Here is a 21685-nt window from a genome sequence, read left to right on the forward strand (position 1 = left end):
AGAGGAAAAGTCTTATCGACACTGTAATGGCAGTAATGGCAGTATTAGTGGTTGTGTTTCAGAAGCTCGCAAACCAAGTCTATAATTTGGTTGCACTATATACTGATCTGACATCATCTGATATAAGCACAGGACACGATGTGTTGCAAGTATGTATGTAACAGTTTTGCTTCCATCATTCTGTCATTTCATGCCATTTTCTTCTCTTTGTTAATTTTCATTTCATTCTGCATAAAAAGTGGAGCAGGAACTAAAGGTTGAAGATGAGGTGGAAGCTTCTGGCCCATGGTGCAAAATTGGCATACAGCATAGTTCCGGGCATAACAAAAGTACACAAATGTTCAGATGTTTTCAGTAGACTTGGACATGAATGGGTACATATAGAAAGGAGCATTTCCTGTCTAACAACCTTCCGTTATAATTCTGGCGTATAAAAGGTGAACTCTTGCTTGCTAAATATGCAGTGACTGCAGAGTTATCTTGTTTGTTCGTGGAATTCACAACTCTTACTCATGTTCCAGCTTCGACCTAGATTCCCAGACATGGTCTATCATCCAGCCATCCCCAGATAGCGAGGTAAGCTTGCAGTGAGAGTCTTTGACCTCATTCTCTTTTGTGGGTGCTTTAGTTCATAATGAGAAGACGCCTTGTTTGAAAAAAAGAGAAATTATTTTTTTCTTTCGTTAACTTATTAGGGCGGAGTTACCTGAATGAAAAATTTGCCTTCTAGTACCTAGCTGTGAAGAAATGCTCAGTACTGCGAAGTAAACTTAAAGGAGACTTTATTTCGGACACTTTCTCTACTTTGAAGGTTTCAGCAGACCAGATATGCCTTATTAAAGTGTCCTTTTTATACCACAAATGCCTAACAGGCATGTCACTTTTATCGTCTTAGACATCAAGATTGAGGTAAACAGAAGAGCGCTGTTTTCTCTTACCCTGGCCCATTGAGTGTGAAGTGAACCATGTACCGCATGGTGACAGGTGTCTCTTGCCGACAGGTTCCCTCCGGTCGGCTGTTCCATGCAGCAGCAGTGGTCGGGGAGGCTCAGTATATTTTTGGTGGCACAGTGGACAACAATGTGCGCAGCCGTGAGATGTTCCGGTTCCAGTTCTCCTGTTACCCAAAGTGCACGCTGCATGACGACTTCGGGCGCCTGCTTGAGACGCAGCAGTTCTGTGACGTCCAGTTTCTCGTGGGTCTGGTGAGTGGGACCAGACTGTTTTTTAGATTGGTGTCTGTATGGGCGGCGTGAATTGGTGTGGGAGCTTTTTGTATTTGCGTAACTTTTGTTGTAATTACATTGATGAGCAGAACCTTTTGAAGGTGGTACAGTAGGTGGGTGAAATTCACAAAAAGCAGTGGGCACATAACAAAAAACAGCCTGTAAGCTGAGCAAACCATACTTAAATGCAGGCATAATAGCACCATTGAATACAGAACAAAGTGCCGTATGTGACCGGAGCAAATAATGAGGCCTTAAGAACTGTTAGTATCAAATAAATTATTATTGTAGTGTACCTAGGATACTAGGAGAATGTTATGTTTTGTTGACTCCAGTTAGTAAGTTGTACAGTTAGCTTGGCTAATTGGTATGGATTCGTGCTGTACCCATGGCTCAAATCATCATCAGCAGCAGGTGAAAAAGCTTGTCTGTGTGCTTTTCTTTGCTTTTTGACTTTGTGTAATCGGATAGTACCTGCACTATATTTTAATGCCAGTGTTATCAAGAGGGTGAAACCATAATAGATGAATGTAATGTTGCTTGAAGTGTCTCTCATATTCCCGGTAAATTAAGTGGATTCTGCCTTTATAGAAGGTTTTGTAACATTTGCTATGATATCTCTTGAGATAACATAATTGTCTGTTTAAGCATGGCAGTTACCTCTTTCTGGCTGCAATAAAACAGGCAGTCCTGAAGCATGTACACTGCTTGAGTGTATATTCTGAAGTTTTTCTCTTTTTTTTTTTGAACGGTGATGAAAAGTAAGAATGAAATTTTTAGTCAAATCTAATGCGATGCCACAGTGAATTGCTATCTATAGTCAGGTACAACTTAAGAAGGCAGCTGCTTTTCCCCGTCAAAGGACCCCCCTCCAGCCAATGGCGTCGGCCAATTCTCATGACCCTGCTAGGGTGACAATGCAGGGAGCAGTGCCACAATGGAGAGAGGGGTCTATCCCTTACTATGGACTTGAGGGGACTATCCCCTTTCATCTGCTAGGGTGACAATGCAGGGAGCAGTGCCACTATGGAGAGAGGGGTCTATCCTGGACTATGGACAGAGGGGACTATCCCCTTTCATCTGCCACTCCCTGCGTTGTCAGGCTAGCAGGACAATGAGAATCGGCCGACGCCATTGGCTGGAGGGGAGTTCTTTGACGGGGAAAAGCCGCTGCCTTCTTAAGTTGTATCCAACTATAGATTGTCATTTGGTCTTCATCAAACAGCACCTGTGTGTTTTTTTTTGTTTAAAAACAAGAGCCTGTTTCGTGCAGGAGGAAGTCTCCATTGTGGCCCATGTTGCTTTCGTGGCTGCCCGGTCAACCTGGCTTCGCGACAAGATCCGCAAGGCCCGAGAAGCTCAGGCAACAGCCCAGGTAGGCTGCATATCTCTCCAGCAGTCAGCCGGCATAATATTCAACACACAAGGTGCGTTTTGTGTGTTTTGCTTCCTGGGCCTTAATTTTTTTTTATTAACAGATGGAGTTGAAAGGTTTTGCATTCAAATGAAAATTTGAAATGCCTTTTTTTCCATGAACACTTCAATTCTCGATATGTTCATCAGCAGCATTGCGCCAATGCAACTTTTGCGTTCTGCTGACCCGAAAGACGCGGGTTCGATGCCGGCCGCGGCAGTCAAATTTCGATGGAGGCGAAATTCTAGAGGCCCTTGTACTGTGCGATGTCAGTGCACGTTAAAGAACCCCAGGTGGTCAAAATTTCCAGAGCCCTTCACTACAGCGTCCCTCATAGCCTGAGTGGCTTTGGGACATTAAACCCTAATAAGTCAAATCAAATCAAAACCACTTTTGCGTTAGTCAGTGCTTTTTGGCAGACAGAAAAATTAGGGTGGCTATTCTTCCTCACCAATCTCACAGCCTGGGCATTGCGTCATAAACTTCTGGTTGTTTCACAAGAAGATCATTCCGCTAAAACGGCTTGCAGCGGCTAGTGCTTTGTTCACTAGAGTGTTTTGCCACCAGTAGGGACTAAATTGAACTAGGGGCTGTGTGGGATCCTGGGATAGAGAAGATTCCAAACTTTTATTTAAACGTAGCGTCTTTCAATGTGTTACTTGAAAAACAACTTGCCATCCAGGTGGCAAAACTTACCGAGTTCCCTTTGTGTGAAATACGAACTTGCTGGACCAATCGAAATGTCTGTGCATGCAGGGATCCCTTGTGTTCTGTCCACAGGCTGAAGCCAGTTTGGAATGGGGGGCCAGTTGCACAGCGCAGGCATCAGCCATGCTTCAGGTGCGGTTGCCAGACGCTGTGCCTGAGGCATTTGAACTTGTGCTCACGTACATCTACACAGATCGAATTGACCCCACAAAAAAGAGTGAGTCTTCCTCTTGTGCAAAATATTTGATGGAGTACTCTCCTTTGTTTGGTTATGTTTTGCAGGAAAAATTCTTTAATTGCTCTGTACTTTTTGTGCTTTCTCTGTGACACTTACACTTGCCCCTATGGAGTTATATTTGGTTATAGTTATACATTGATAGAGCTTTAAAGGTCTTTTTGACATGTATGTAGTAGAGCTCTCATAACTGAGACTGAAAAATAACTTAACTCTGCTTAACTGAAGTGGGCGTTTCTTGTGCAAGCACTTAAATTTAACCTGGTGTGATGGAGTGGACTGAGTAGAGTTCTTATAATCGGGACTCTATCTATTAGTTGTGTGATTATATTTCTGTTATTACGTGTATCTTTCGGCCAAATGAGCAGACGTTATTGTGTTTCCCCCCCTGCAATAATGCCCTTGGGCGCTGCAGGTATCTGTAATAAATAAATAAGTAGGCTGGCTGTGTGACATTGGTGTGAAAGTCTGATGCCCAAAGTTAAAGTAAATTACAATAGCAGGTGTATGTTATTCTGCAAGCATTTTGAGGCAATATTTGACCATTTGGCCTTGCTTTGGAGCTTTAAAAAGCCCTTCTTGGAGTGCTTGAATGAAATGCTCTTGTGATGTAGTATAATAGGTCTCAAAATCATTTTTGTCATGTTGGTTGTTTTGATTGTGTTTGAGTCAGTGACCCCATTTGTTAACTAATCCAGCATGACCAAGCTGAATGAAATACAGTAGAATCTTGATGATACGAATCTCGCGAGGTTGTGAAAAAAAATTGTATCATCAGAAATTTTGTACCATCATGAGCAGTCAGTGAAAATTAACCGTTTAAAAACCTTTAATTTTGCCTTGAGACAAAAGATAGATGTGTATGCTGACTAGACAAAACCTATTTTTTATGACCTATTTTTTGGCAAGACAAAAAATAGGTGTGCATGTTGAATCATTAAGATGCAATTTTAATTTAGCTTAGCGTTGCTACCTTCATATTCAGTTCAATTTTTGCTGAATTACTAAAAGGATGTGTTCTAAAAAGGTGTATGTAGTCATTTTTTATGCACCTTCCTCTTAAGGTATGAGGCCACTTATAAAATGCAGTGTGTTTGATAAAGTTTAGTTTCTCAAATTTTGTTTTATCAAAATGCCAATTCAGTTCTCCTTAGCCCTGCAGTGGGCGTAGTCAGGCCGATGAAGACGACGACCTTAAAGCTTTTTGGTTTATGGGGTTTGACGTCCCAAAGTGACTCAGGCTATGAGGGACGCCATAGTGAAGGGCTCCGGAAATTTCGACCACCTGGGGTTCTTTAATGTACTTTGACAATGTATGAGGCCAGAAGGTAGACGTTTAATTGCGCGCTGCACATTTTTTCAGTATGTTCTTTCAGCTCTCCTGAAAAGTGGTGAATGCACTTTAGAACATGGAAACATTGTCTCAGCACCTCTAAGAGTCCTGTGCTTTGTATTTTTTATTCCTTCTTTATTCAGGTCGAGACCCGATGAGTGACCGCATTGTTCTTCTCATGATGGATGTTTACAGGCTGGCTGTTCAGGTTAGCTCGAATTCCTCAAAACTCTACCATAAATTTGTCAGCTGTATGTAATAACTAAGGCCACTAATTTTCTGCTATGGAAAATCTTAAATTACGCAAACTGAGAACAAGGACTCTGCAGTATTCCATGCCATGCCTCCTGCACTTGTTAACGCTTGCGGCTGTTTGCACAGAAGAGGCCGCACACACGCTTTGCCTCGATAGCCCAAAGTATTTGAGAGTTGGCTTTTCCTTGCAGTTCATGCGCCTAGTGGGCGAACTCACTGTAGGTATTTCAACAAGAGCGGGAAAAAAATTCACGCTATATTTGTAGTTCCAAATACAACGCGAGGTTCTTTCAGAAGCAGATGATCAAAAAAAAAAAAACGCCTTACATTTGCACCGGTATGGTTGTGTTGCTTCCAACACGTGTTAGTACCACGACTCATCCCATATATGCGAGGGGGCGCGTTGCTTCCAGAACAGCAATGCTTGACGTGATAGCTTGCTTGAGTTAATGAGGGATCAAGCTTGTCATGGCGCCAGCAGAACTTTGTTCCTTACCAGATTCTGTGTCCCCGCATTCTAATGTTCCTTTGACAAACTATATATAAAAAAAGATTGTGGATGCTAACACACAGTTTCACTAAAAATGCTAAAATCCACTATTTCTCGTGGAATTATGGAATCACGGGAAACTAGGGGTCTCAGTCATAATCGTAATGAAACTAGTGTTGCAGAACCTGTCAGTAAAGAGGGCTGGGGACAGTTCAAACAAGGCTTAGAACTGCTACTGGCATTTGGAGCCTCCTTAGGCCATGTTGACAGAACACAAATACCACATTCTCTGGCAGCTAACTTGCTTTGGAATCCGCTGTCTCTTGAAGCCATGCCAGTTGTGAAAGCAAGGTTATGTGGAAGCTGGAACATGTCACTTGTATTTTGTGCTGACAAGTTTCTTTAGTGCGTGTCCCCTCATCACTCCATTTTCTAACATTGTCGTTATCTGCCCATTTATGCCAGTTGCGGTGCGACATTTATGCAACTGTGGGAGGACCAGCCCACATTCTCACGAGTCCTGTCTGTTTCATTGACAGTTCCACATGAGACGCCTGGAACATCTGTGTGTGCAGTATCTTGAAGCAGCCATCAACCATCGTAATGTCCTCGTTGCTCTGCAAAATGCATCTGACCTCCGTCTGGATTTCATCAAGGTTGGTTGGTGGTGTAGAAAGCATCAATCTCTTTAAACAGTGGTGGTGATATTGTTCTTTGTTCACCTAATTTTATGTGTTTCTGAGCATAGGTAGTGTTTCTGTGCTGTTGCTTACAGGTGCATTTTTCTGGTCTTGAGATCGCTTTCTTTTTATTTTTAGTGCGACCGTTTTTGTTTCGGAGGTCCTGATTTTAGCAAAACGTGTGCTTGAAATCAAGCTTTAGCAAAACGGCTTTCTTAATTTTGTTTCTTCAGTCAGATTTTCTATCAAAGGGGTCCAGCTGCATAATATTCCAATTCTTCGCATCCGGGGTTGCGGTAGTAGAAATCTTTTAACGGGAGTACCACCATTCCTGGTGCCTTATAGGGCATTTTTGTAACCTGTGTGCCACCCCTGCATGCAGGAGTTCTGCCTGAAGTTCATTGTGAAGGAGAGCACCTACAACCAGATTGTCATGAGCAAGGAGTTTGAGACTATCGCCCAGCCGCTCATGGTGGAGATCATCCGGCGACGGCAGATGCCCTCTGTACGCTCACTGCTTGAGCCACTGTTCGACTATGCAGGCAAGGAGTCCTTATTATCAATAAATAAACCTTTTAAGGCACCATTTAGGGATTTTAGAGTGTGTCATGTGGAAATGTGTGGGAAAGGGAAAATGTTAGGTTGCAGTTAAGACTGAATGATATGATAAGTAAACGTGAATGCAACTTCTAGGCTATAAAGCTTACTTGTGTTTACTTCAGTGTTGTTAGTTTGTCCCGTCCATAATATTACGGAATATGCTTCAGTGATCAAAACTCTTGGCATGCCTTACCTAAAGAAAATTAGGAAGTACTTTAAACATATTTTAGCACATACCGCTGGTACGCTCGCTTGTGAACCCAAAAAACCATCATATCTTCTCTACAGAACACATGAAAAAATTTCAAACACCGAAGCACACTCCGTAATGTTTTGGCCACATCTGTACAGGACCTTGTTTTCTGTTCCGTTGCATAGGATGTGTTGTCTAGTAGATGTTCGCACTGCGTGCTTGCTTTGTTCTTGAACAGTGATGATTGCGTGCATGCAATTCTTTAATATTGGGGACTGCTTAGGATGATGCAGTGGGTTATATAGGGAGTTCTGGGAGATAGCACAGCAGGGCAGAGAGCCGTGATCGTTCTTATCTTGACAGCTTCCAAGCGTGGGCAAGTGTGCGTTTGCTTTTGCGAGAATAGATTTGCCAAGTAAACAGGCAGCTTTTGCCAAAACAAATAAATAAAAAATAAACATAGCAGTCCATTGAGTACAAACTTGACCATCCTCGGATTCCACACCCCCCCCCCCCCCCCACACACACACACACACACTTTTTCCTTTTTTTTTTTTTCAGTTTTGTTCTGTCTTGGCATGTTTGTGTCCAGGAGATTCAAAGCTAGGTCAAAAAAAGAGGATGGTAGTTATAATTGCAGTTCATTTTGATATGTTAAGGACAACAGTGTGTCTATAAACAAAATGGCTGGCTTAGGTCATTCATTTGTTGTGCATTCTCACCTCTGTTTCTTATTTGCTATGGACACTTGTGACTGCTGTTTCAGCAACTTTTGAAACACCTTACTTGGAGCTGTCTGGTTTTGTAAAGTGGTGCTATGATTTAAAACAAATTATGCTATTATTTAACCTTCAGCAACAAAACTCTCTTTTTATGTTCTGTTCTGATTACCCTACTTATATTTCACTTCTCATTGACAACTCATGCCAATTTCAGTGAAATGTCGTGTGTGGTGTGTGTGTGTGCATTATTTATGTGTAGAGTAGTGTAGAAAAACGGGCATTTATAAATCATCATTGAAAGGAAACAGTGTTGTGGTAAGCTTTAATTTGTGTTACATGTTCAGTGAATAATGATTAAAAAAAAAAAAAAAAACTTATGAGTATGGGCAGTAGCTTGTTTGAAGAATTAAAATTGCATCATCCCTTTTTCTTTTCCCCACTGTTTGCAAACCCTCTAACGAGCCATCTCATCTCTGCAGGCACAACATTGGAGCAAGACATGGAGATATTCCTGAAGGAGACTGGTCGAGAGTTTTGTGACATCACTCTGTTGCTTGATGGGCACCCGATCCCAGCTCACAAGTCGGTGCTTGTGGCTCGGTGCAGCTACTTTGAAGCCATGTTCAGGTCTTTCATGCCCGACCACAACACAGTGAACGTAAGTACCACCGCTCCATTGTCCAGAAGTGGTGTATTTACTCAAGTAATTTGCTCCCCCGCGTAATTTGCGCACCCCTAATTTATTATTACCCAGTATATTTAAGAAAGAAACCTTTACTCGAACACTTTGTGCTCCCTGCTGAGCCAGACCACCAGCAAGCACGCAGGTGTGCACTAGGCAGGCTTAGAGAGGTCGGTGCAGCTCTGTCACCATATGTGGCTACAAAAGGTGCAAGTGGCGAGGGGGAAAATTGCGTGCCGTTTACCGGGCCCACTCGCACTGGCTGTCGCTTTACCATACAAACAGTTATGACGGCCAACTTCCGGTAACCACTGGTGCGCGCCAGAATCCGAAACTACCGAATTTTTTACTGTTCCTCCTTGTGTTCCCTATCTCATTTGTTTATTGTTCTGTTCTGTTTAGCATGTGGCTTTTCTCTTTGTTCTGTGAGCTTCAGAGCAGAAATGCGAAAGTAGAAACTGTAAGAGGTCATAACTTTATACTGGACAGGCGCTGTCTTCTTGCATGCTGTCATTTATCAAAGTGAAGTAGTGCAGATAAAACTGTGCAGTCATGTCTGCAAATGTCAGTGGTCTGGCACATTGCATAAAGGGACCTGCACTAGTTGTGTTTCTTCTAAGCATTTAGTATATTTGATGTTATTTGTACTGAGCAGGCAGGAGGTCAGGAACAATGCAGTGATGCAATCTGAGATGCCTTTCAGCAATGAGAAGAGTAGGCTAACACAAGTGCTTAGTGTTCAAAACATGTTTTGCCCAGGTCTAAAAAGGAACTGAAATATGACATGAGCATTTGCTTTGGCACAGCACAAGTTGCAAGAACACCCAAATGTAGTATGTCTGATAATTGCATAGCATGTTTTATTAATGTGAAAGCATTATATGGATGTGTTGCATTAGCAAAAAGTGTCCGCAAAACGTGTCCGCAAATTGCATCGTTCCCTGAAGATAAATATGTGAAAGTGTGATCGTTACAGATAGTGTGTGATAAAATGTTGCCATGGGAAAAATTTGGTTGATAAGGTGTAATTAGTGAGTTAATTAAACATAAAAAAAACGCGAAAAAATATACTTATACGTCAAAATAGCCATGGACATCGAGTAAATGGACGTCAAAGCAGCCACGGACGTCAATATAGTATGTGGACGTTTTGCTTTCGCATTGCTCCAATGCGGGTCGCTGCAGTGATCTCAATTTTTTTTTACTTTAGACTGTTGAAGAAGTCTGTGAGGGGAAAGGAAGTGCTATTCATTGTCACTTTTGAGTGAGCAGATTTTTTCTGCAAATTCCAGATTGCTATTGGTGAGATGATTCCATCTCTTCAGTCCTTCAACACTCTGCTCAGGTACATCTACTACGGCGATGTCAGCATGCCACCCGAAGATTCCTTGTATCCTTGCATTGGGGAAAAACCTTTGCAGTGGCTCTTATTTCTACACTTAGCTGTGATGCTGATTTTCAAATATGCGCAGGTACACTTCATGTGCCAAACTTTCTAGTGGTGCATTATCTCGGTATTGATGTGGTTAAAACATATTCTTCGGTGTGAGAGGTCAGCCCCAGTTCACATCAATTTTAGTTTGCCGTCACAATTTCCTTGGCACCCTGAGCTGTGGTGTATAATGTTCTGCAGCTGAGTACGGGTATGTACCAGGGCAGGTTATTGTTATGGTAATATAATACTGAGATTATCACATTTGTGTCTCACGGCTGTTGTGGCTTAGCAGCCATCATGTTCTGCTGCTAAGTGTGAGTTCAGAGACTCACTTCCTGATGTGGGAGACCACATTTCAATGGAGGTAACATGTGTAAGCACCCTTGCGTTTGAGCGCATGTTAAAATAACCCCAGAGGTTCATAATGAATTCAGAGTCCACCATTATGGGGCACTTTGTAGCCCAGCTGCAGCTCTCACATGAAAAGCAACATTATTATTTGTTTCTTTACCTTGTTTGTGTTGTGCAGTGCCAAAATTATTGTTTGCGAGATGTTAGCAGGAAAGGATATGTCACATCATTCACCACAGATTCTTGTAAGCTTGGTCAAGCATTTTATATTTGTCTGAATTCTTAAAGAGTGTCAAACCTACCGCAGTGGCTCAGTGGCTTTGGCATTCGGCTGGTGATCCCAAGGTCTCAGGATCGAATCCCGTTTACAGTGGCCGCATGTCAGTATGCATTAAAGAATCCTAGGTGGCCTAAATTAACCCGTAGCCCTCCACTACAGCATCCCTTGCAGCTGATGTGTTGTTTCGGGACGTTAAACCTCACACATCATCATCATCACCAGCCACTACAACACAAAAGCCTCTCCCATGCCTCTCCTCTTAACCTTGTCCTTTGCCATCTGCGGCCACCCTATCCTCACAAACTTCTTAATCTCATCCACCCACCTAACTTTCTGCCATCCTGTGCTAAGCACCGTACCTTAAAGTGTGTCAAATCAGAAAAAGTCTGTTGAAGCATGCTTAAAGCAAGAAAGCGACTGTGAGTTGATAGTTGAGTAGCATTCTTTTTTTTCTGAGCAGCTAGACATTTTTCTTTATGTGAACTGCTTCGTAGTGCCTGTCTAGTACCATACAGCTCTGGGAAAATTTGTTGCGAGTGTGCAAACGGTCTTGTTTGGTACGGTGGCGGCATAAATCAATTACTCAGAGCATGAAACTTACCTATTATTGTGCATAGGCTGCTGTAGATAGAGGGGCCTCTGTTTCATGTTTTAGAAGGCCTCATGCAGCCCACTAACCCATGAAATGTGTTCTCAATGATCAGCGGAAAATGCTAGCACGCTGTAGACAAGATTGCTAGGAGCTGCTTTTGTTATTTTGGTTGTCGATGGAACTCTTATAAAATCTCGTTACAACAGACCTTGATAGTGTACCAGATTTCAGTCTGTTGTAAAAGAAGTCTGCAGAGTCCAAATACTGTTACAACGGGTTTCTATTTCAGCCATACATGTGAATGTTATAACCAGAGCGATCTACAAGCCATGCATAGCTACAGGCATGAACTGGTTTATTTAATCTTAACACCCCTGAAAGAAGCTGTGAAGCTTAAATGAGCTGCATGGCTAACAGCTTTTGATTTAGAGTGATCTATGCCACGCTAAGACCCAGCTTGTAGAGGATGCACTGCACATCCATGCGACGTCCCGCTATTTCGCAGAGTACTGTCTGCAAAAAACCTCATTAACTCATATGTGTGACAGTTCTGCCACTGTACTATGCACCATTGTAGCCGCGATACACAATGTTTATGAGTATGTCTATGAACCTATAAACATTGCAGTTACCTATCGCGCCCTCGCTGGCAGTCGCTTTCTCGGACAATATTAAAGGTGGCATGAGCGCAAACTTCATCATCATCAAATTCTGGAGCGTACATCACATGTGTCATGTCAGAACCTGAAACTACAGGATTGGCGGCAGTGACAGCGGTTGGCAGTTCATGAGTTCGCTGGGTTGAGTTCGCTGTACTAATCAGTTGTGGGAGAATAGTTTAATGTTGAAGGTGCGCTGTTTTATCATCTGTGATCTCCGTTAGCCACTGACATTTGGCCTTGTGATTACGTCATTGCTTCCGTTGCTATTGCTTTGAGATGTCCCAGCCCATGTGCGTCGTCATCCAGCAAGAGTACCATATTTACCCAACTCCAACTCGCATCTTTTTTCGGGCACAATAGATCTTAAAATCGCATGCACGTTAGATTCAGGTACAAACTGGCTTGCAGTTTTCTTTTATTTGGTCATGTAAATTGGGTGCGTGTTAGAATCGGGGACACTTTAGACTCAGATAAATGCAGTATGTACACCAAATTTGCGCTGAAAGAAAGGTTGGTGATTATGCGAAAGATGGATGAATGAAAGTTCAGCAAGCACAGGTTCGTGATTTATGCACCGCGGACATTGCGGAGAGAGGAGCATCGACTTGTGTTTAGAATCTTGCTTTCTTTTTCATTTTTTGGCAATACGGTGCTGCTAGTTGGGCACCAGGCGACTCGCATTCAAAGCCAACTCATACGCAGCGATATATAGTAAAATGCACATTATTTTATTCTTTCCTTGTTGTATGATGTATTTGGGTCTTTCGCTGTGATTTTGTGCTTTTCATTTTTCACAAGCGCTGTATCATTGCCTTCATATATTTTGTTTCTGAACCCCACACTAGCCTCTGGCTATGGGTTCAGTCAGTGTTTTGGTAATTTGTATGGCAAAAGTAGAAATAAAATGAATGAATGAATGAAAAAAAAATTAATAAAATGGCAGTTACAGATGTTGGTGCAGCTGTTCTCATGCATCATCACGTTACCAAGGGATACTCAAAGATAACACTCTTTGCTGCCGAAACGTCTGCTGTACGAAATTGCAAACCAGCTGGATGACCTACTAATCAGGTCCATTCTATCGAAACATACGCTGTAGCCAAAGGCATGGTAAAAGAAGTTAAAGCTATGGTAGAGACAAGACCAACCAAGCATGACAGACTGGAACATTATATTCGAATATTCATTGAAACTGGATCTTTTGTAGCCATATTCTACTGCATTAGCTGTGCATGGCAATTTACTATCTGTATTTAGGTGTGTTGGCAGAGCGTTTTCCTTGACAGCCATTTTCCAGGTACCTCTTCTCGGCACCTTACTTCTATGGCTTTACCAACAATCGCTTGCAAGCCTTCTGCAAGGAAAATCTCGAGATGAATGTAACTTTTGAAAATGTTATTCAGGTAAGCAAGAAGCCATGCCTTGGTACTTTGTCCTTTTCTGGATTCCTGCGCTACAGATTAAATGAAGATATTGTTATGTTGGGCTGCATTGTGTGGTTATTGAGATGCTGCAGATTTGTGTACAGAGGAATCTTGTCAGTTCAGACTCACTTAATTCAAACTTTCAATTTCTCCAGACTTGCTTTGGTTATGTCAGTGTGTAGTGTATAAAAAGGTGTCGAGTGTAAGACACCATATCTCTTTTCAGAGGTGATACATATAGCGCTCATGCTGCATATGTATATTTTGCTTTTGAGTGTGCCGATGAGCTCTGCATTCATCTATGTCAGTTTTTTTAAACATTGCAGTTGCAGCATACACTAATCGCAATATAGTGATTTTGTATCACGACTTTTCTGTGATGGTTTAACACAAGTTCGTGTTTGGGAAAGCAGGTGAACATTTATCTAAGACGTACAGCTAAGGGTTACATGACAAAGCGTTCATGTGTAAGTGTGTGAGAATGTGTTGAAAATGTTTGCGTCATTTATAGTTGACGAACTTTGATGGAGATCTTTTGGTTGCCTTATCTTCATCCAGACACTGTGCTCATAAAGCGCAGTGTCACTTGTATGTTCACACATAGACTTGCTATCCATTCACAGCTTCAGCTGAACACAGTTAGCATCACTAGCTAATTTGAGCACGTGGGAGCCCTGATATCTTGTATGTGAAATATTTTTGTCGAGTTTTTTTTCACATATTTTTAAAACCAAATTTTTAATGGGGAAGAGGCAAGCTAAAGCTAAATTACACATTTGTTAAACTAGCTTGATGTGCTACGAGAGACATGATTTCAGGAGAATAGCATGCTAAACTAATTGCTTTGTTTGAGGGAGTAAGGAAATTTTGGAAATGGTCATGCGCATTTTGTAAGGAGAGATTACAAATGGCAAAAGGGTGACAGCAACGATCGCACTTCTCACAACTCGACCATTGTGGTAACGTTCTTCACTGCATTATGGTAACACAGGCAACACAGAAGCTGCTGACAGGAGATGCTTGGTATGATGTTGCAAAAATTGGTGATATTGCACTAATGTTTAAAATTCATTTAAGGGCAAACAAAACTTTCAGGAAAGTCATTTTGCAGGAAGGTTAATACTTCTACAGCAAAGAGTAAAACAATTCAGTATGTTTTTGATACCTGTGTAATGGGTTGTTTGGGCACAAAACACAAAGCACGGCACAGCACAAAGCACAAGGCGCGGAACGGCGTTCACCGACAGTCAGCGGCTCCAACAGCACCAACAGGAAGCGCGCGCTCGCCGAGATCAGTCCCGCTGCCGCTCGGGCACTTCTTCGTCATCACACCTGAAGTAACTTCAAGAGTGCTAGTGTGAAAGGCAGCATAGCGATAGTATTTGAGTAATCAAACCATAAAAGGTAATGTTATTTAGATAAAAATTATTCTTGAGATGCCTCAACATGACAAGCCTTACCAGACTGAATCAGTGACTGGAGCTACCAGTAGTCTTAACATTTTTCTATGGCGCTTTGTGGTATAAACTCGCTGCACCACACAGCATTATTCCCACTGTACACACAGATGTAGTTGTTAAGACCGGGACATGGTTGGAGCTCACTTCACAAAGCAGTGTGGGTCGACGTTGAAGAGACATGCATTTGGCCACCAATGGAAGAAGCAGGGTTCTCTGCATTGTTCCTGCATGTTTGGTGTGGTTTGTTACAGCACAGTATAAATTGCTGTAAATTGCATACTATTTTACAGTCACTGCCAGCACATTGTGGGTGATACTACATGCGAATGTAAATCCAGATCCTTGTGCAGACAGTGTATGTAATTCCTCGTGAACACTTCTTCCCAGCGCATGACTTGCTTGGTATAACTGGTTACTTGTGTGAATTCCCATAGTTAAGTGTTTTCTTCTCTTTTTTCTTTTCTTTTTTTAGAGGCAACTAGACTTCTTGGGTTGGCTCAAATAGAGGGACTTTATTCTGTGTTCTCTTTATCTTTATGACCAGATCTTGGAAGCAGCTGACAGGATCCAAGCCACTGATATGAAGAAGCATGCCCTGAGCTTGATCGTGCATCATTATCCAAAGGTTAGCAAGCAATGTATTTTTGTACACAAGGCGATATTTGTTTACTTCAGAACCCTCTCAAGAAATGCAGCACTTGTTATATTCTGTTTTACACTAGCATGGTGCTGATAAAACGACCGTGAATACTCACGTACCGCAGTGTTATTTCTTGTTGTTCTTGCATTGCAAATTTATCAGGGAACTTGCTACAAGTTGAGACATAAAAATTTACTTTACGCTTAACTACACTGATCTGTTATTACTACGTGTGCACATCCCATATCATGTGCTTAGCAACATAGGGTGCCCCATAATCGTGAGATATGACTAGAGCAATTTGAAATTGGCCAGAACAGTTTTTCCTACGGTTCCATTTAGCTGAAGTGAACTAGAAGCTTGTTTTGGTAATGTGAGGAATTCTGCTGGTTTAGGGCAACAAAAACGATGGACAGGGAAGAATAGACGACACGAGCATGTTATCTGTCCTTCCCTATCCCTTGTTTTGTTGCACTAAATCAGCTAGAGATATGTTAACCAGCTAACCTTATGCACTGTATGGAACAATTTTACCCCAGTATGAGTGGGCAACTAGCTGGAGCTGGCTGCATAACTTCATTTATGAAGAAAATTTTACTCTACGTACCTTTCTTTGTTTTGTGCTCAACCTTTATGACATTTCTTTTCAGGTTGCAAGATTGCCAAAGATACGAAGTCTGAGCAAAGATCTCCTGCTTGACATTCTCGAAGCCTTGGCAGACGACATGAGTGATTCCAAACTCTGCCAGGACGTGTCATCAGCCAGTCTGTGCAGCGATTCTGCCGGATCTGCAAGCCTGGTGCTCGACCCGAGCCCATATCATGAAAGTGGCTGCAAATGAACGTCGAATGAATTTCCCCCTGCTAGTGAATAGGCGAAGGGAAGAGCTGACGTTGTTGACAGCTTCTGCACCAGTAGAGCACGCCAGCGAGCTCTTGGCAGCAGGGCACACGAGAAGTGCAATAAGTGTCCAGTTTGTAACGCTGTGCTAAGGAAAAAGTGGGCCAAGCTAACAACTGCAGCTCAGAAACGGTCCCCCCATTGCTGTACTGGTGGCTAGCACATCTTGGCCACCACTATAGCCTCAAGTCAGAGAACAGACCAGCTGTGTTCAAAACACTTGTGCTATAGCATTTCTCGCTCCAGTTGGCAGTACATATCTTTGGACAGACCCTGCCGGGATTCTCTGGGGTGTGCAAGCCTAGCGCCAGAACCAAGGCTCTGTTGTAATAGCAGACATAAGCAGTCTTTGCCAAAGCATGGCTGAAAGTGAGTGCAAGAGCTGACAGGGTTCATGGCATTTATGACTAGCATGTGCCAAAATGCAGAAATATCACAGTGCCCTGCTGAGAATATCAAAGATCTGGTTGTCTCTTTCGTTGTACCGAAATTCAGTGCGACTTGCAACGTGTAAGAATGCACCAAAGTGTGATCCATGGTTTTAGAGTGGCATTGATTACATTGGGCTTTGAGGAGATGGGTTTTTAAATTTTCTGATTTCATAGTGACCTCTCCGTTCTTTTTTTACCTGCTCTGCAGATACAAAAAGGTGATAGCCTTTGTATTGTTTCAAAGCTCTCTTAGGCTATGTCTATGTAATTATTACTGACACAGTGAAAAGTCGAGAGAAGCAAGTGGATGAAAGCAAGGGGGCAGGAGCAAGAAAGATTAGCAGTGCCGGTGAAGAACTAAAAAAGAACTAAAGAGAACTAAAAAAGGTCCCGTTTGGCTATAGAAAGATACTATAAAGCTTTTTAAACCCATAAAACTAGAGTTTTATCAGTTTGAAAAAAGTCTGTAGCTTTCTGCACTAGGGTGGATGTGATTATTATTCCCTTGTTTGAAATATGCAGCACCGTGGGTATTGGGAAGAAATAATAGAGGGCGACAGAGCATGCGAGTGTGTGGTGTGTGAGCTGTGGAATGCGAAAGCAGCAATACTGTGCCCTTATCAGTACAAAGTGCTGTGCTTACTTGCTGAGTGCAATAGTATCTGCTGTGCTGTAGCTGATACAGCTGACAAGCTGGCCTAGTAGAGTAAACCTCATTTTTGGTTTAAATAAGGAATAGTATATAGTTTGGCGTGGTATATTATAAATATTCTTCTGAAAATTTTATGGCTCACTTTCTTTTTATCTCGTCTCTAGGAATATAATGCGACAGATAGCTGCATAGACATGTATGCCCTTAACATGTATGTTTAGTATGTTTATTTGGCCATATTATATACAATATGCCCTCGAGGTGAGGCTAAAGGAGGTAGACCAAGCATGCCTCCTGACAAGGCCTACACCCCGATCACACATCATGGAAACGGGAGCCGAATGGACAAAAGATAAAAAACAATGAGCAAACATGATCACAATAGAAAATAGTTAATGATAGACAATAATAAATATCAATTAACAATAAACAAAACATTTCATAATATGCACATTCAAAAAAAAAGCAGAACACAAACACACACTCAAAAAGAAACTAAGTATACAGAATTAGCTAAATTTAACCGGGGGGGGGGGGAAAGAATCGTCAGTTTTTTCGTTTTTTCTTGAATACAGACACACTATAACTTTCTAAAGCAATCTGAATAAGAGACTGGTAGGCATTACACAATGTTATAATTTGATAATCGGTTGTTTGTTTACCATAATTTGCCATAATAACATAATACCATAATAACATGCCCTTGACTACTTACCAGTTTTATGTGTCTGTTCTCAATTTTTTTTTTTAAAGTTTTCTGCCTTGTTATTATCTTAAGTGGGCTGTGAGAGATAGTTAAGTTATGGCATTACTAACTTCATAGTGAACTGTTGCTTCGTAGCAAACTGTGTGCCACAGAACGCTCTCCGGGCCCTAGTCTTTGAGTCATAATCAGTGCATTTGCAGGCTTCATTGTGCAAAGTGAAGCTTGGAATTTGAAGAGCATAAATTAAATCATGCATTACCTTGCTGTGCAGCACAGAAAAAGGGCCCTCACTTGTTGGCTCTTGAGCGAAAATGACAGGTGCCACGTCATTTAGAAAAAGCACGTGGATTGTGCATTTAAGGTTTGACTCAAGTTTATGTACAAAAATCCCGACACTCGGACTAAGCAGGTGGAGGCTGAGCAGGAAGATGTTGAAGTAGGTTTTCGCTGCGGCGTTTCTGTGGGGTAACTCCCTGTGGGAACATACAGTCGCACTAAGTGTGACTTAACATATGGGATATGGTCAGAGCTTCCTTCACAAAACAGTCTTAACCCGGTGGTGGACTAAGATTATGCATCTAGCTGTAATCTGAGTGTTATGGCTGTCTGCAGCATTTATAATGGCACATTCCATTACTATGAGGTGCAAACCATACTATAGTCGCTGCCGTACGTTGCAGGTTATATTGAGCACGACTGTAGTGCATTTAATGGGCCATTTGGCTCTTTACTGCAACAATTTTTTCAAGGCCCTGCAACTTCTTACAGCTTCTAGTTTATGTATGTGAATAATTATTTAGATCTTCCACCTGCAGTCCGTGAGGAATTGCAACTAAAGCATGGACAGAATGACATTATAATGAAAAAAATGTATAGTCGGAAACAAAAATTTCTGGGATGCATGTGCTCGAAAACATATTTATCGCAACACTTCATTATGGCCCACTTGCCTGGTATTGATCCCAGAGGATGAGCATGCATGTGTTTTCATGCCTGCTGGTATTTCGAATGATTGGCTAGCGTGACTTTACTGAAATAAATTCTGTCCTGCAAGCCCACATCCCATCAACGTATGTTGCTAGCTGTGTAGGAAGGAAACCTAAGAGAAGTAGTTGAAGGAAGCTAGAAAATAATGTGTTCTGTGCACCGTTTTCTTTTCCTTATGATGAAAAGTGCACTAGCTAAGCAAATATTGACCTTGATTAGACAAAGAGTGAAGTATAAATGCTTCTTTTCTCTTCAGAAAGCAAAAAGCCTGTAGGACCAATATGAGCCTTGGGGAGGGGGGACTTCACAGCTTTGTCTAAGTCATGCCATTCCGCCTGCATCATTAGATTCTTGTTGTTTACATTTGTATCACCCTCTTTTATGCCTGCAAATATGCATTTTCTCAGTGCTTTAGTGCTTGTGAAGATTTATTTTGAAGTGTACAAAATCAAGTGCCTATATATACTGTTACCCCTAAGTTATTATTGTATGCAGTTTCTGAAACTTATGTAACACTGTGTTGGTGGAACCAATGTTCAGCGTGTCCTAAGCTCTTTACAGTTGAAATAAAAGCGTACTTGTTGCGTGCTTCGTTTACTTGAATGAATGAATGAATGAATGAATGAATGAATGAATGAATGAATGAATGAATGAATGAATGAATGAATGAATAAATGTTTATTTCGCTTTTTGCCATTACAGAAAGCGTGGGTGACGAAATAAAAGCAGTTCACAATAATCGTTTGACGGGCTTCGTCACCCGAAAAAGTCGACGATGACAGCAGCGGCAGTTCTTGCGGCATACAAATAACAATTCACATCTCAAACAAAACATATTGTACTACAATGCAGGTAGGGGGTTAGATATATTAAACAATGACAAGGAAAGAAAAAAAACGGTCGACATATGTATTTCAGTACTAATACAACCTAATCAATAAAAGTTTCACGAAGTGCTCGAAAAGACATTGTGTTTATATTGTTATAAAGAGAAGAGTTCAAACATCTTGGTAGTATATATTTCAGCATAGCAAAACCATAGTTTGTTCTACATCTGGGTACCGAAAACATTTCAGTGTTTCTAGTGGTATACGGCATGTTGTGTGGTACCAGCTGCACAATACGGGACAAAAAATGATCATCTCTTGCAGTCTGCTTTTTATAAAAACAAGCAAACCTGTACTCAAACAACCTAGGAACTGGAATTATTTTGTATTTTATTCGAATGGGACGAGTTGGGGTGTCATAGCAGGAATTTGTAATGACTCCGTAGCATTTTCTTCTGTTGAAGAAAAAGCTTTTGCAAATTGGACACTGTAGTATTTCCCCATACCAAATAGCAGTACCCTAAGTATGAAAAAAAGAATGCATAGTAAAGGTCAAGTTTTGTCTTTGTGGGTAAGATATATTTATGGCGAGAGACGATACCTATGAATTTAGAAAGCTCGATGCAGACCTTGTTTATGTGAGCATCCCATGACATTGAAGAGGTAAAGTCTACGCCAAGTGATGTGAATGATTGAACATATTCAATTTGTGTGCCACTGAAAAAGATAGGCGGTGCATTCTCTACCAACTTGCCCTTAGCATGAAATATTATCGCCTTTGTTTTTTCCTTATTTACTGTCAAGGAGTTTGAGCATGACCATTCCTTCAGAGCAGTCAATACTAAGTTCGCTGAATCGGTTAATTGGTTATATCAGTGGAGGAACAGAACAAAGTGGTGTCATCAGCATAAATAGTAAATTTTATCTCGTTGTTTATAATAGTGATGTCGTTTATATATAAATTAAAAAGTATAGGACCCAAGAGACTACCCTGTGGTACTCCATTTGAAATTTGTAGGACATCAGAGCGGCAGTTATTTGACAACATATTGTGAACGCGAAGACATATATGACTTGAAAAGGTTGAGGGCATGGCCACGTATACCGTAATGTTCAAGTTTTGCAAAGAGGGTGTTATGATTGAGGGTATCAAACGCCTTGCTGAAATCTACGAAGATTCCAAGAATGAGCTTCTGGGATTCAATATTACCTAATATATATTCTTTTTGATCAAGTAATGCATGTTTGACACAAACTTGTCTTCATGGCGCCCGATGTCGCATTGAAACGGACCTTGTTGCTGTGATCAGCGCAATCTTTGACCTCCTGTTGCGTAACTTGCGTCGCAACTGCTGTTAAAAAAAAACAAAAAAAAAACGCGCGTCCACACGCATGCACAACTTGCTCCAACCGCGTCTCCATTTAAATCCGGTTGTATCAGCGATTCCGCCGATATCATAACACACTCTGGCTAGACCTCTTTCACTGCACCATTTACAGCATTTATTAAAAAAATTCATCCCACTACCCCCCCCCCCCCCCTTTTTTTTTTGTCGGCCGCACGCGCCGCCAAGAAATAAGAAAGGGAGCTGGGACCAAACTATAGCCAAATTATTGAGGTGATGAGGTTCAAGCATGAAGTAACCGTACTAATTGGGCTACTGCAGAGACAAATTGAAAGTTTGCCAACTACAGAGTTACCTAAATAAAAGCCATTGTCCCAGCAACGCGGTCGTACGACCAAATCTGTTGCCCGCGTCAAATCCTGACAAAATCATTTGGGAGAGGAGGGTAGCGTT

At 41.6% G+C, this 21685-nt stretch overlaps 1 protein-coding gene and 1 pseudogene across 4 annotated transcripts in view; one reads left to right on the top strand and one right to left on the bottom strand.

Moving 5' to 3' along the window:
* The window catches only part of LOC149364026 (leucine-zipper-like transcriptional regulator 1), a 34529-nt gene extending 14882 nt beyond the window's left edge, over positions 1–19647 (top strand). For 3 of the 4 annotated variants that reach the window (XM_089574019.1, XM_089574017.1, XM_089574018.1), the window contains exons 9-20: positions 522–576; positions 1002–1205; positions 2500–2601; positions 3397–3565; positions 5060–5124; positions 6201–6317; positions 6724–6883; positions 8336–8514; positions 9831–9928; positions 13156–13261; positions 15287–15367; positions 16033–19647. In XM_089574019.1, coding sequence (XP_089430145.1) covers positions 522–576; positions 1002–1205; positions 2500–2601; positions 3397–3565; positions 5060–5124; positions 6201–6317; positions 6724–6883; positions 8336–8514; positions 9831–9928; positions 13156–13261; positions 15287–15367; positions 16033–16224 — 1528 coding nt within the window. In that variant the 3' untranslated portion in view covers positions 16225–19647. The remainder of the gene's footprint in view (positions 1–521; positions 577–1001; positions 1206–2499; positions 2602–3396; positions 3566–5059; positions 5125–6200; positions 6318–6723; positions 6884–8335; positions 8515–9830; positions 9929–13155; positions 13262–15286; positions 15368–16032) is intronic. The other variant, XM_089574020.1, reaches the window with a different exon arrangement.
* A 288-nt stretch (positions 19648–19935) lies between these two features.
* On the bottom strand, positions 19936–21351 carry LOC149364027 (uncharacterized; annotated as a pseudogene).
* Between the last annotated feature and the right edge of the window lie 334 nt (positions 21352–21685).

The sequence above is a fragment of the Amblyomma mixtum genome, chromosome 2, assembly GCF_055824585.1.
Source record: "Amblyomma mixtum isolate Tamu chromosome 2, ASM5582458v1, whole genome shotgun sequence".
Lineage (NCBI taxonomy): Eukaryota > Metazoa > Arthropoda > Arachnida > Ixodida > Ixodidae > Amblyomma > Amblyomma mixtum.